We start from the raw sequence: 16,049 nt of genomic DNA, 5'->3' as shown, positions 1-16,049 counted from the left end.
CCAAGGCCAGAAAAACTGTTTGACATTCCACCAGCAGAGATTGATCTGGGGGTGAGTGAAGAAAAGCCTAGTTTAGAGGAGATCAAGGAGGCGATAAAAGACACCAGATAGCAGGCAAGGCTGCCGGCCCAGATAGAATTCCCCCAGAAGTTCTCAAGGCAGATATCGACACTGCGTCAGGGATTCTTCATGGAATTATTGGCAAGATATGGGACAACAAATAATTTCCACAGGATTGGAGAGAGAGATTGCTCATGAAACTACCCAAGAAAGGAGACCTGCATGAGTGTAAAAACTACAGAGGAATCATGCTCCTGTCCATTCCTGGGAAGATTTTAAGTCGTACCATACTGGAAAGACTGAAGGAAGCCGTGGATGCAAAACTAAGAGAGGAGCAGGCAGGATTTCGTAATTTTGAGATCATGTACAGATCAGATTGCAAACTTTGAGGATCATAGTGGAGCTGTCCACAGAGTGGAACTCTTCCCTGTACGTTAACTTTGTCGACTACGAGAAAGCTTTTGACAGCCTAGATAGGGACTCAATATGGAAGCTCATGCGCTGCTACAGAATACCTGACAAGAAGCTCGTGGGATTGATAGAGAAGATATGAGGGAATGAGTTGCAGTGTCTAACTTGGAGCGCAGCGGACAGACTCATTTGAAGTGAATACAGCCTGAGTGAGACAGGGATGCCTGCTATCGCCTTTTCTCTTTTTATTAGCAGTGGATTGAATAATGAGACAGACGACATCGGGACAACGCGGTGGCATACAGTGGACCCTTTCCAGTCAGTTGGAAGACTTGGATGTTGCCGGCGACTTGGCACTTTTTTCTCACAGTCGAGCCCAGATGCAACAGAAAACAGATCGCCTCAGGACTTTCTCCCGTAGTGTTGGACTCCATATTCACACGGAGAAAACAAAAGTTCTACGGATGAATGCACCCGACGTTCCTATCACTCTGCAAGGGGCACCATTGGCAGATGTTGAATCCTTCACCTACCTGGGAAGTGTTATCAACAAGGCAGGGGGAACAGACGAAGACATCAAGATCAGAATCCAAAAAGCAAGAGCAGCATTCATCATTCTCAGGAATATATGTGGATGTCTAAGGAACTGGGATTGAACACCAAACTGAGGATCTTCAAAATAAACGTGAAAACTGTTCTACTGTATGGTTCAGAGACATGGATGGAGGCTCACAGCATAAGCAGCAAGGGAACTGCAGAGCTTCGTAAATGGATGTCTACGAAGGATAGTGGGGATCAAGTGGTACGATCGAGTCACTAATGCTCAACTGTGGGAAAGAACAAGCCAGAGGCCAGTAAAGGAAAACATACAAGTGAAGAAATGGAAATGGATTGGACACACCCTGAGGAAGCCCCCGACAAGCATCATCAGGCAGGCTTTAAAGTAGAACCCACAAGGAAAACGTAAGAAGGGAAGACCAAAGATGACATGGAGGCGAGCGGTACAAGAGTAAATTGAAAAAGCAGGGACATCATGGAAACAGATAGAAGAGGATGCTCAGGACAGGCTTCGCTGGAGTAATGCTGTTGATGGCCTGTGCTCCACCGGGAGTTAAAAAGGGCAAGAGAGAGAGAGCTCTACCTATAGTCTATAGACTATAGATCTAGTGAAGTTTGGTTTCATTGGTGTTTATATTTGTTTGGTTTATATACAAAGAAAACTCTCTTGACTTTCAAAGAAACTGAACAAGGGGCAAAAACTTTACCTTCGATGTTTCTCAAAACAGCATTTTTCGAGATAGCCCCCTTGTGCTTAAAATTAAAAGCTACCTCAACTCTTGAATATAGGAGGAGGAATGCCTTGATAATAACTCCAGCTTTTAAATTGCACCATAACTTGTCTTAACAGATCAATATTTTTGTAAAGACCTGTTAGAGATTCCTATTCTAGAAAATTAATAAACAAAAAATCCTAGTGGGTGGTTTCTACAGATTAAAACAAGTTTACAGCTGGGACGATATCGCTTTTAAAAGCAAGTCCGTCTTTTTTTTCTAATTGCGAGATTATCTTTATAATTGAACACATGTTTTGAACACTTTTAGGTCAAAAAAGTGTTCACTACAGAGTTAATTTCTTGTAACAAGTTTTGCCACAAGTATCACTGGTTAGCTGTGACCTAATGTGTGCGAGAAGTGGGAAGTGCTGTGAACGATCCAATTTTCCGTGTGAAGGAGATTTGTAGCAGACATGTATTTTATGATTTTATGAAGAAAAGTTTTTTAAATCTAGTCTCAACTGTTTTGAAAAAATATGATTAAGTTAAGACAAATTGAGACAAACTGCTGTTCAAAGTATGAGTGACATTGATTTAGGCTTTATTTTAAAAGATATTTGAGGATAAGTTGTGCCCTGAATTTTTGACCACACTATAGATTGTGGGTCCCGTTTTGGGATAGGCCTACCAGTTTTGACCCCACCAACGATTACTTTTGGTTCTTCTATACGATTACTTTTTTACACGCGTGCCGATATGGAGAGATACTCTATTCAAACCTAATTGCAAAACATCAAACTATGGTCAAATTCAGCTGTCATTCTCATCGATTCCCTCTTCCCACGTCCTCCCCTTTAACCCCAACACCTTCCCCCCTTCCTCCCCCTCCCCCAGAAAAAAAACCCCACATACACACTCTCCGTTGTATACCTTCTATCTTCGCGATCCCTCACCACACACACACACACACACACACACACACACACACACACACACACACACACACACACACACACACACACACACAAACTCGCTCTCACACACACGCCAAATGCATACTGAGCCCTAAAGCATCTACATCTACATAATGTTATAGAGTTTAAATACAATTTTAAGATGGTCTGAAGAAATAATTGGGGGCTCTCATGGCATAGAAGTTAGGACGTTGGCCTCTCATTCAAAGATCCTGGGTTTGAATGCGGGTAGCGAGCGAAAATTGTTATTCTCTAAAATTGTCTCCTTTCCTGCTCTCTAGCAATGTTCTGTCGTCTGCTTTCATCTCCTCTTTCTGCCCCCACCCCCTCACCCCCTTTGCCCCCTCCTCTGGGCTCCTGACTCTTTCTGCAGCTGTTCTAAGTCTGCTACTCCTTGGCTCCTTCTTACTGCTGTCTTTCAGCCACACTCCTGATATTCTGGAAGGAAAGATCTACCCCTAACCTTCTCGGACAAGGGCCCGTGTGCAAGTTGCACGCGCTAAAGATCCTTTGGTGTCTAAAATCGAAGAGTAGGCTTCAGCCGCCACCCAGGCAAAATGATAACATTTCTTACAACTGAAAAAGTTTAATGTGTCCAGCGCGCTCATATGAACTTTTGCAGTTGCGAGCGCCTTAAAAAACTTACCAAAAAAAAGAAATAATTGATACCGTACCAATGACATGACGCTGTCCCATGCAGATCGAGTCTAGAATCAGATTCCACGATGTACTTAAAATGTACTCGCATTGAACTTAGCGCACAATTCCTGGTCATGATAATCAAACGTTCTAGCCGTACTTCTCATAAGACTGCATAAGGGTATGTGGGGAACTGGAACTGTGTCAAATGCTAATTATAGAACTTTTGCATCTTAAGTGTGTAGCTGGGGTAAGGAAAAAGGGGAAGGAAGGGTATTATTTTGGTGGCCCACACACTGTCAGCCGAGTTCCTCTCTCTTCCTTAGTAAAATTTCGTCTATATATAGATATATGATATAACGTGACAGGCCAATTGTTGAAAGCACCGGTCTGCCAGGTAAGGTCTCAGTAGGAAGTTTACAAGTGACGAATAGAACATCAAACAGAACCATGAGTGACCAAAAATCTCTCTAGGCAATATAGATTTGGGCTTATTCTGACAATAAATGTACTGACAGTAATTAGAGACAGTTTGCTGATAATGTTACAGATGAAATGCATAATAATAATATGTATTAAATAGTCTAATATCCTTCAATAAAGTAAGCAACTGAGAAGCCGAATAGGCAACTACTAAGGCTTTCTCTTTGGGCCCAGGAGACAATTTGTAAAATCGCCGGCTAGGAACATGTTGTTCGCGCTAAGTTGTTCATAGTGACAAGAGGCTGTGACAACAAAGTTGCGAGCGTTACTTAAACAGAGAGGAAGAAGTGCATCAACTTTTCAGTGAACCCCTATCGTCTTTTTTGGGCGCCTTCAAATCAGCAAAGTGCTTTTTGAATGTTGAAAATAAATATTTAAAAAATTAAGATTTATAAACTGAATGGAAATTATAAGCAGCAGTAAATCTCTTGTCCACTGTACAGCCGATAAAAAATATTCCAGTTAACGAACCACCCCTAGTGACAGTGACCATCATTATGCGACTAGAAGGCTTTAAACTTAAATAGTATGTCTTATTTTTGTTAGTGGTCTCCACCTAAAAACTAAAACCTAGACTGAACACGTTCTCTCTGTCTCTCTATCTCTGTCTGTCTGTCTTTCTCTCTTTCTCTCTATTTCACTCTCTTTGTTTCTATCTCTCTCTCCCCCCCTCTATCTCTCTTTCTCTCACTATGCGCCCTGTGTTAGCTTAGTTGGCATCATGCAGGAATGGAGCCGATGGCCCTGATTTGAATCCCTAACTGAGCGTTCTGAACTTGGATTGTTTTGGGGAGTTTTTAGGGCTCTCCTCTCTTTTGGCTCAGTCCTGTAGGAGTACAACTTTAGTTTTGGAGGTCCTGCCTCTTAGACATAACCTTAAAGTTTTGAAAGGGGCATAAAAATGTATTCAATGATAAATGTTTCACTCATTCTCTATCTCTCTCTGGTTAGCTGCTGCTAGAGCATGCAAAAGATATATGTGGCGTCGGTGGCCTAGTGGTTAGGCTCTCGGACTCGCAACCGTAAGGTCGTGGGTTCGAATCCCGTCAGGGACCCGATGTTGTGTCCTTGGGAAAGGCACTTTACACGAATTTTCCTCACTTCACCCAGGTGGGAATGGGTACCCGGCTATAGACAGCGAAAGATCTTGTCAGTTTGTTAGTGTTTGAGCGCTTAATCAGCTGCTTGCACTGTATGCTTCCCGGGAAGCTGAGAATGTTTCGGAATGTTCTATGGTCTGCTGGGGTAATAATATAGTGTAAAGCGCATAGAGCCTGCTGTTGAGCGGGGAATATGCGCTATACAAATGCTATTTATTTATTATTATATATATATGTGTTTAAATCCCTTTTGCAGATGTTTCATCCTTTGTCTCCCTGTTTCTGCTGAGATTTAGTCTCCTACACAATCAAGGTTGACCCTGAGAACTAAGGTTGAAGAAGCGTGTCCCTCGAAGATTTAAACTGTCATATATAGAAAGCTACATAATAGTACCTGTGTTTTCAATGCAATATGAAAAAAAAGTTTTAACCCTCTTTCCCTTTTTCTTTCTCCCAAGATGTGCCCGAGCTTTTTTGGATGAAAGCTGTTTATAAAAAGACTGCTGTGTGGTGACAATCATCCCATGAAACAAGATGTCAGCTCTTTTCATCCGTCAACAGTTACTTATGCACAGTGTACGCAGTAACACAGTATGTGCAAGACATTCTGAGATTCAGTTTTTGCCGAAGCAACTACTATTAAGGTACCACCACATGCTCAGCTCTTCAAGACCTGGCTCAAATTGTCAAAATATGATGACTTTTAGTTGGTGCACAAGTCTGAAAAGGAAAGGAATATGTTCATCAAAACACACTTCAGCCTTTAATGTTGGACCTCAAATTCAGAACAATGCCATATGTTTCAAAACTATTGACAATTCCGTACAGCCTTACAGTATGTTAATGAACAGTGGAAGATGCTACCATTCTGATTCAAAATTCACAATGGCAAATTCAGACTTTTCTTCTTATGTTCAAAGCCTTGTAGAGGAGTTCAACAGTATAACTTCCAGCACAATTGCACTCGACAACAAAGCAGTTGACAAGCAAGTATACCATCGTCTCCAGTTTCTGGAACCAGTGGTTGCAATTGCAGAGGTGCTGAAGGAAAAATATGAGGAGCTTCAAGAACTAACAAATCTGCTTAAAGGTAAGGCTGAACACACAGGCACCAACCTCAACTATGTTATAAATTGTAAAATAGTGTAATACAATCAATCCTACCCTGATGGCCATCTGTAGTATAAGACCATCATCTGTACAAATGGCCCCTTCCCATTTCCTCCCTTGACTGGTTTTTACACATAATGTAACTGTGTGAACTATGTGACATGTCCACCTGTCTAATACGGCCACTTTTCTCATCGACATTTGGTGACCGTCTTAGACAGTTTCAGTCGTATTAAGTGAAACTTATGCATAATAATACAGATTTGGCCAAATAACTTATGTTCTGGAGAAAAAAAATTATCTGTTCAGAGAGACAGTGGTCAATTTATTGTTTCAAATGGATTGTACAGTGAAGTCCGCTGCTTAAACCAAAATCCACAGTAGGCCTACCACCAGATTTTCTTCAGTTTAGTTCTGTTTTTAGTCTAGAGAAGTTGCTCAAATAAAAGAAAAAGAAAATAGTTTTTTCTTTCGGTTTACCGCTGATTTAGCATTTACCTTGTTAGGTTTTAGCGGACTCCACTATAGTTCTTATTGAAACTGAAAACAGTTCTACTGTAGTGGTGGTTCTTAAGTTCCCTTGTGAAGTAATGTTCAATTCCTTTTCCTTACGTGCCTATGACTGTTCATTTCAGATGGGTATTACTAATAAGTATATGGCTTCATTATACTCACTACATTAATGTTAATCCTTATAAAAATTCTTTGCCTCATCAGTGTGAGTTTTGCTTCAATTGGAAGTTATATCTTTATTTTTATACTCATGGGTAATCCGAGTAAGTGCTTGCTATTATTATTTCCCTGGTCTTGCTGAAAATGACTGGGTAATAGATGCAATTGTATTGCTTATTTTTTGCTAGCTGTACAGTTATGTTCTGTCAAATATGTACAGATGAGGTTGACAAAGAGATGATGTCTCTTATTGAAAAAGACATGGACATTCTGAGAGAGGACATTGAGGAGACAGAATTTAAGGTACAGTGTGCATAATATGGTCGCTTTTAAACACAAGGGGGCTATTCCGAAAAATGCTGTTTTGAGAAAATCAAAGGTAAAGTTTTTGCCCCTTGATCAGTTTCTTTAAAGGACAAGGAAAGTTTTCTCTATAACCGAACAAATATACTCATCAATGAAACCAAACTTCTCCTATAGGTAGGGCAATGTCCACTTTTGGTGTAGGTCAAGATTTCTGGAAACCCCCGAAATCTGGGTTAGCCCGCTTGTCCTTAAAAGTGACCATATATCATGTGTATATATCTCTGGCAAGATGTTCATACTAAGCCCTGAAAGCTACTTTTTTTTCTAGAGAAAAAAAACTGTCTAGTTCATTTATGTTACATTATTATATGTCATTTTTCTCACCTTTTTTTTTCAAAATTAAAAAAATTTGAATTTTTACAAAATATTTCTTGAGAAGTTGCTACCAATGTCGCAGATTAAGAAACTGCAAATATAAAGAACTGTTTTAATTTTGGGCTTAGTGTATCTGAACAGCGGGCCAACAATATGTGTAAATTCAGTGTGGAATCAGGTGCTCGTAAATTTTTTGGCATATATGGTATCATTCTAGACCTTATTCATTTTTCTTTTTTTAATGTTAAAACGATAGACCAGTGCACCATAGTGAGTTCAGTTCGCGAACGACAATAAACTTACGTGACATGTGTAAAAATTTCAAAGTAATTGGATGTGTAGTTTTTTAACAATACACTTTTAAAATGTCTGAAGTGAAAAATGTTAAAGAGTATATTATTATATGTGTGTGTGTGTGTGTGTCCCATCATCGTTATATGTCATTCTCTCAACTTCTTTTCTTTCCCTCTTTCCTTTTGCCTTTCATAGCCAAGACTTTGTCATATTGGTGTGACAAACTCCAAGAATGGAATGTGTGGGATGAGAGCATTTAATGCCTTGCAATGTGGGCCATGGATACTGGATATTTAAATTTGCACAAACGAGGGGGGTTCAAGAAGACTTTGGTCTAAACATGAATGAATGAAGAAAGAGCTTTGTAACTTGGCACACATACTTTTATTTCTCTACATAGTCTCCATACAGAGTAACACATTTCTGCCACCTCTCTTTGACCTTCAAAAGTCCTTGAGAGAAAAGTGACCCTGAATGGGCCCCTTACCAGCCTTCAACAACTTCAATGGCGTCCTCGTTGTCATGCAAATGACGTCCTTTGGGTGATTGTTTTATATAAGAAAACGAAAAAAAGTCTCAGGGGGGCAGGTCTGGAGAATAAGCTGGATGTGGCAGGATTTCAAAGCCGCACTGTCCTGCTGTGTGGACAGCTTGTTGTGTCCTGTGTACATGGGCGTTGTCATGCAGTAGGAGGACCCAATTACAGAGTTTTCCACGCCTTTTTCTCACCGATTTGGACCGCAGTTTTATCTGCAAACCCAAGTAGTAATGTCCTGTGACTGTTTTTCCATTTTCCAGGTAGTCAGTCATGATGATACCTTCACTATACCAGAAACACGACAGCATAATCTTTCCACTTGATGGTGTTACCTTTGCCTTCTTTGGTGAGGGAGATGAAGGAGTTTTGCATGGAAGACATTTTTTGTTCTGGATCTAAAGGATAAATCCATGTTTCATCCAGAGTCACCATGTTTTTAAAGAAATTTGTGTCCCTGGACTAAATTCGAAGGAGAGTTTTGCAGGACTCAACCCTTTACTTCTTTTGCTGACTTTTGTAAACAGGTGGGGTAACCATCCCACAAACACCTTATTCATGTTAAGATTGTCATGGAGAATCATTTCAATAAAAAATTGACCCTAGACACTGATAATCGTTTCACTTGAGAGTTGTTTAACAGTTATACATCAGTCTTGTAGAATCACTTTCTTCACTATGGATACATTCTCTTTGGTTACTGCAAAAGATGGGCGGCCTTCACGATTTTCATCCATCACCGACATGAATCCCGATTTGAATTTTTTTTCCCAGCATGTCACAGTATTATAATGAGGACATAATTTGTCACCATAAAATTGGATCATTTCCTGAAAAATGTCCGAAGGGGATTTTCCTTGCAAGTGTAAAAACTTGATAACTGAGCGGTATTCAACAGGCTCCATGGCACAGCTTCTGCACACAACTTATAAATGTTTATATTGATCTCTTATCTCAGTTGATAATGAATTATTATTAGATAATTTCCCCTCATCTCAGATGGTGAATGCCCTGGTTGGAGAGGATGTAGCAGATGACAATGACATCATCTTAGAGGTCTCTCCAGGAGTTGGTGGTCAGGAAGCAATGCTGTTTACTGCCGAGATTTTCAACATGTACCTTAACTATGCAAGATACAAGAACTGGTCTGTGGGTGTAATCAGCAGCGATGGAAATGAATTAGGTAACATTCTGTAGGAAAAAAATAAAGTGTTTGTTCCTGATGGAAGAGATTCCTAGTTACTTTACAAGACTTTACAGGCCGGGCCATCTGAGAGTATCAGTAGCGGCCCGTTTCTTTGTTTTCATCATCGAAGTAGTCTACTTATTTAATACGCTGATAGTGTCTCTAGTAACACTACAAGTTAGTTTACCGAAAATTTGGAGTAAATTCGCTCCCATGCATGGATGTTTTGTCTTTTAAAACTGTTGTTGTTCGCAGTAGGGTATGAATAATGTCGGCTTATCTGAACATCTACACAGAGATTTAAGAGAAGTAGTATGAAATGCCTTGTCAACCTTTTTTGCTCAGTTCTGATTAGTTCACAGTTAAATCAGGGCTGTTTCTCCACACTGTCTTCATACTGCAACCTTGTCTTACTCCCTTGTGCATTCTTAATTCAGTCGAAAGTCTAAAATGGCCATCCATTATTGAAGAGAAAAGTGGCCGTCTTGGAGGTGTGATAGTCTTACTCAGTGTCGTTATAATATAATGTAGAAAAAACAATACACACAAGGGGGAAATGTGAAGTAGCCGTTTGCATAGTTGATTGTCTTATACCAGTGGGCGTTAGAACAGGCTCTACCGTACTGATTTCATGGTTATGTCTACAAATTATTGTCTATTTGTCCATATGAATAAAGGAGATGACATAGGATTGGAAGGTTTTGGCTGTATGTGAGTTGAATGGTTTTTAGTAATTTACATTGTCAAAAACTTTACCGTAGTAAGTAACAATGATCTTGAGATTTATGTATTTGCAAACCCAAGTAGTACATCTTAGTTCATCTTTGTACCTTTGCCTTATATCGCCCTTGCCCGTTGTCCCCCCCCTCCCCCCATCTTTTCAACCCATGACTTAAGGTGGCTCAAGGAAAGCCTCAGTAGAAGTCGGCGGAGAGGACGTCTACAAACATCTGAAGCACGAGGCTGGGGTACATCGTGTGCAACGCGTGCCCAAAACTGAGAAGCAAGGACGTACGCACACCAGCACAATCACTGTGTCAGTGCTACCCCAGCCAAAGGAGGCATGTGCTCTCTCGTTTTGTTTTTGGCCTCTTTTTGCTCCTATTGAAATGTAACATTTGTGTTTGTCTTAATTCTGGATCAGGAAAGTTGGCTATATAATCCAGGGCTGCCCATCATTGTGAATTTGGCGGAATCATTACGATTTGTATTCAATTTTATGACATTACGTCCGTAATACCCCTGATTCGGATGTTTCAGCTATCCTAACCCACTGCCAAACTTCCCAGTGTATAAAGAGAGAAAAACTACCATATCTGGAGTGTCTGCGTCACGTGCAGCATTGAGCCCTTCTTGTTGTTCAGTGCCACTTTGCCCTTAGAAAAATGTTGGACTTTAGAAGTGTCAAAGCCAAAAGTACGGCAAACATTAAGTTGACAAAGTGTTAGAAAATTATTGCCTTTTTGTTTTGTGAGTGACAGTCAAGGCAAATGAAGGAATTTAAAAAGAAAAGGATCCTTTTTTGAAACTTAAAGCAAATAGCTTTGGTGGGTACATGGCGTGGTGCGTTGTGATGCACAATCAGGATCATAGGCTTGGTATGCTGTAGTTCCAAATGTTTCTATTGTTTGTGCAAGCAGTAACACCCCCACCCCCACCCCCTCTTCCCTAATTTTTTTCTTAACTTGACAATGATGAGCCCGCCAAGACCTCTTTTTTCATCCCACCTTTGTTCATGTTGTATTTATAGGGCCTGCTTGACTTACTCCCTTGTCCTTGACCGCCCTGGGAAGAAGACAATCTATAGCCATATTACTCGCTTTTAAGCCACATTACTAATTTTTTAAATATGTTGTTTACTAAAACATATGCTGGTGAGTGGGCAGCCCTGTATGGTACAAAAGTAAGTCTAGCCTTTACTGAATTCTAAAAATGTGCCACGATGCTGTGGAATCAGGCGCTCGTCAATTTATGGGCATATGGAATTATTGGCATCATCTTAAAGCCTGTTCATTTGCTTTGCTTTTAATGAAAAAAATATCCTTCTATCTTGAATAGACGTAGAGATATTTGCGATTGAAGGAGGTGGGGGCCACTGGGTTGAGAGGTAAAATTAGCAAGAGAATGGTTGCCGACGTTTGGTGACCTCCATAGTCTTTGAAAACTGAAAATTTACAGTTTTTGTCCCTTTAGCCAACATTTGTCAGTAAAATCCACACAGAAATGTTTTTAGATGGACAAAAAAAATGTTGAGTCAAAAATTTAAAAATCTATAAATATTGCCAAACCAGCAGAAAATTTCTGTATTTTGACGAGTACCTGATTTCACTACAATGCCTCACATATGATGAATGGCCACCAGATTAGTTGCTAGATTTCAAAGTAAGGGTCAGATTTTGATGGATTTTCACTTGAGTGTGAAGCTTACAATGAAACTTCAGGCGGGCAGGGATAACTGAAACACATTGGGAATTGACGAATATGTGTTTGACACATCCATAATTCGGGTAATCCGTACAGCAAAAAATTAGAGATCAGATGTCAGTCGGGTAGTGGCAAATTGTACGATGTATCTGTGGTTTTGAGTTTTCTGTGTTCATATTGTCTGTGCCCGACTGAAGTATTCACCCCAGATTTGCACTTGTTTTGCCTTACTCTTATATCTTTGTGATTCCCCCCCACCCCTCCCACAGATTGATATTCAAATAGACCCCAAGGACCTCAAGGTGGAGACCATGCGTGGCTCAGGGCCAGGGGGCCAGTCGGTGAATACAACAGACAGTGCTGTCAGAATCACACATGTCCCTACAGGTCTGCCTCAAAATATTTTGTTTGTTCTTCTTACTCTGAAACTTAAGCTTGTGTTGATAATCAGTTGATGTTTTCATGTGGTAACATTTTAAGATGTGTGGTTTGTGTGTGGGGGGGGGGAGGGGGCATTTCATGGTTCATAGGTTACATCGTAATGATTTTTGTTTATAAGAATAGTGTGAGATTGAGGGCGATTGGCGGGTGCTTCTGGTGTGGTTTGTTCCTTCTTCCTATCAAACAACTATCGTCTTTCTCTCTCCTTTTTTATGTTTGTTACTGTCTTGTAACACCTCTAATCTTCGGCACTTATATGACCTAATTGTGTTACAAGTGCTTTAAAACACTTACTTAAACTAAACAAATGTTGTGGGACTAAAATGATAAGTTTCCTTTGAGAAAACAATAAATTGTACAACTGAGGACTGACAAATTTATGTTTTTTTAAAGTGTTTTACGGCACTCGCAACTGCATAAAGTCTCATGAGCGTGCGGGACACTTTGAACATTGTCAGTTGGTAGGTAATTTTGAATTTTTGCCCGGATGACGTCCGGAGCCTACTATTATCGATTGTAGGCCACCAAGGGATCTTTAACCTGCACAACTTGCACAGGGGACCTCCGATATTTTTTGCCCTTGTCCGAGAAGGCTAGGTATAGATGTTTCCTACAAGAAGATCAGGGGTGTGGCTGAAAGACAGCAGTAAGAAGGAGCTAGGGAGTAGCAGTAGAAAGGCTTCAGTGAGAAAGTCAGGAGCCCAAAGGAGGGGGGCAAAGGAGGTGAGGGGTCAAGGGCAGAAAGAAGAGACAAAAGCGGACAACAGAACATTAGTTTAGAGCAGGAAAGGAGGTGAAAGGAGACAATTTTAGAGAAAAAAATGTTTCCGTCACTACCCGGATTCGAACCCGGGACCTTTGAATAAGGGGCAAACCCCTTTACCTCTAGGCCACGAGAGCCCCCAAATTTATGTTTGCATCTGCTTGCAAAGATTTATCATCACCTACAGTCAAACTCATTATACCAACCCCCATTTTACCGCCAGCCCCGCTAAACGCCAAATTTTGCCAATATACGAATGGGAAAATCTATATGAAAAAAGCATTTATGCCTTTTCTCCGCCATCCACCAACTATCAGAGCTGTACAGGCCTTATTAAACTATATAAATTTGCTTTGCTATTCTGTCAGCAAACTGGACACTAGAGGTACACACAGCACACGGCACCCACTTAGCGGCTGCTTGATAATGTCTCTACCACACACTTCTTTGTGAGCTAGGTTTAAATTTAGTGCTTGTTGCTGATTTTCTCCCTCTGCTGTCCATCCCACCTCCCCACCGTTGTCTTTTTCATACCCTACCACTCAGTCAGTCCTCAGGCTAATTTGAATAGTAGACAGTGCTCTCGCAATTTAGTAGAACCCAATGAAAATGGCTGAAGATGAAGTGATGAATACACACAATTAGTACAAAAGAAGTGAACATCAAAATGCAGATTTCTATACACTGGAGTTCACTTATGAGTCCTGAAATAACGAGAAGTCTGTTATAAAGACTCTATTCTAAAACCCATTTTCTTTTCCCTTCTTTATCTTTGTAAATAAAATACTGCTGTAGCGCAATCTGACAATCACGCGAGTCAGTTGAAGCGGAATATGGCTGCTGCTGTGCACATCTATGTAACACTTTGCCAATTGAGAAACTTGATGATCTAGTGAAACAAAGAATGGGAGAGCCAGTGTGTGCCAGCTATGAAGGCCGTAGCGAATGAGTGGGGAGTGGGTGGTTGGCCGGTGCTCTGGTGTGGTTTTCTCCTTCTTTCCTATTGCACTACTATCTTCTTTTTCTCTCCTTCTTCTTTTTTATGTTTGTTACTCTCTTGTAACACTTCTAACCTTCAGCACTTATATGACCTTATTGTGTTGCAAGTGCTGTAAAACTTCAACTAAAACTTGACTGAATGGGGAGGGTGTGGTATGCACAGACAAGCAGAACGCATCGCGTGATAGGCCAGCCTAGTCTAGACTATCTAAGCCTACCATGCCTCTCACTTCACCGATGCAGGGATGGAGAGGTCACAGCACTGTGATGGATGGAGTAAATGAGTGACGTTTGCAGGGTGTGGTGTGTTCCCATGTGCGCAAGCAAACGGAACACACCACAAGGTGTGGCGGGGTGGGGGACAACACAGCGGGTGAGTTAACCTAGAGCCTTTTCTTTCTGATCGCCAACGCCGAGCTGTTAGCATCACTAGGGCTAAGAAAGATATCTGATTCGATTTTTGATCGAGCTGGACCTTGAGGTCATGTTGAACAAAATCATCATCAGGGGAGAGATAACAAAAAGACATAAATAGAACTCCAAACTCATAGATTAGGCATACTTTATTATTTCATTTTATTTTATTACTGGATCCCTTATAACGAGAATCCTGCTATAACGGATATTTTGCCCCAGTCCCTTCCCTCTCATTATAATAGGATCCCAGTGTATAAATACGAAGAATGCAAATAGATAATTCAGCGTCAAATTAAGCTCCATGTGTTAATCTGACTGATTTTAATGTCGTCATTTTGAAAATGCTACTGTTCTTAGGCTTGTTTTCTCAGTTCAGATTTGTTCACAGTTAAATCAGGGCTGTTTCTCCACACAGTCTTCATACTGCAACCTTGTCTTACTCCCCTGTGCATTCTGAATTCAGTCGAAATTGTCTAAGATGGCCACCCATTGTCGAGGAGAAAAGTGGCCATCTTAGACGTGTGGTAGTCTTGTACAGTCTCATTTTCTATACATATTATATTTTTGAAAGTTCCTCTCTTTGGCCGCCTAAAACTTCCAAACTACTTAACTTTCGAATTTGAAAAAAATTACAATCGTGGTTCAGAATCATTTAAAGGGTGCACAGTTTTATTGGGCAGCCTGAAGTCACTGTTGTTTACTTTTCAGTTTTTCATTACTTTCGTTTAGATCTAATCTTGGGAAAGTCCTTCTTCTAACTCTAAGACGCCATTGTAGACAAGTGAGGTTTCCGTTCACTAGCCGTGTGCCAGTACTGATTCCACACCTTTGAAATTATGGAGTGTACAACCACGAAAGAGGAATAGAGAATCTATCTATACATATTACATATATTTGGCAACTTGGAAACTCATGTGTCACTTTTCTCTAAGATTTTTTGCTCCATTCCAGTAGAGTGTAAAGATAGTAGGCCAATGACTTTCAATTGATGTAAGTGCACCGACCATTCCTTTCATCGAAAGGGGGCCCAGCTAGTAATATTATAATGTTTAAAAAAGCCCACACACACAGGGTGGGGGGGGATGGGAAGTGGTTGTTTGTATAGTTGATTGTCTTATACCAGTTTTAGTTTAGTTTTAGCAGTAGAAGTTTGATAGCGCTCGCAACTGCATAAGGTCATATAAGCACCAGAAGATTAGAGGTATTACAAGAGAGTAACGAACATAAAAAAGAAGGGGAGATAAAGACGATATATGAAAGAAGAAGCAAACCACTCCAGAGCACCCGCCAACCACCCATGTCTTATACCAGTGGCCGTTAGAACAAGTTCAACCATACCGATTTCATGGCTATGTCAACTAATTATTGTCCCCTTGTCCAAATTAAAAAAGGAGATGAGATATGATTGGAAGGTTTTGGCTTCAAGTGAGTTGAATGGCTTTTAGTAATTGATCACGTCAAGAACTTTACTGCAGTAACAATGATCTATTCCCTAATATGTTTTTAAAATTTTGAATAAAATTTTTAAGTTGCCTGGAGAGCTTCAAAGGAACTGCATCATCTTGACCTGATGTCGTAAAAGCAGG

The 16,049-nt window shown here is 40.5% G+C and overlaps 1 protein-coding gene across 1 annotated transcript in view; it reads left to right on the top strand.

Annotated features, from left to right (window-relative positions):
• The window catches only part of LOC101864450 (peptide chain release factor 1-like, mitochondrial), a 22,758-nt gene that overhangs the window by 814 nt on the left and 5,895 nt on the right, over positions 1-16,049 (top strand). The window contains exons 2-6 of the mRNA XM_005095974.3: positions 5,400-6,031; positions 6,944-7,026; positions 9,233-9,416; positions 10,317-10,480; positions 12,113-12,230. Of these exons, the coding sequence (XP_005096031.1) occupies positions 5,476-6,031; positions 6,944-7,026; positions 9,233-9,416; positions 10,317-10,480; positions 12,113-12,230 (1,105 nt within the window). The 5' untranslated portion in view covers positions 5,400-5,475. The remainder of the gene's footprint in view (positions 1-5,399; positions 6,032-6,943; positions 7,027-9,232; positions 9,417-10,316; positions 10,481-12,112; positions 12,231-16,049) is intronic.

The sequence above is a fragment of the Aplysia californica genome, unplaced genomic scaffold, assembly GCF_000002075.1.
Source record: "Aplysia californica isolate F4 #8 unplaced genomic scaffold, AplCal3.0 scaffold00118, whole genome shotgun sequence".
NCBI lineage: Eukaryota > Metazoa > Mollusca > Gastropoda > Aplysiida > Aplysiidae > Aplysia > Aplysia californica.
The sequence above is the reverse complement of the archived record's forward strand: the minus strand, read 5'-3'. Positions and strand labels throughout refer to the sequence as shown.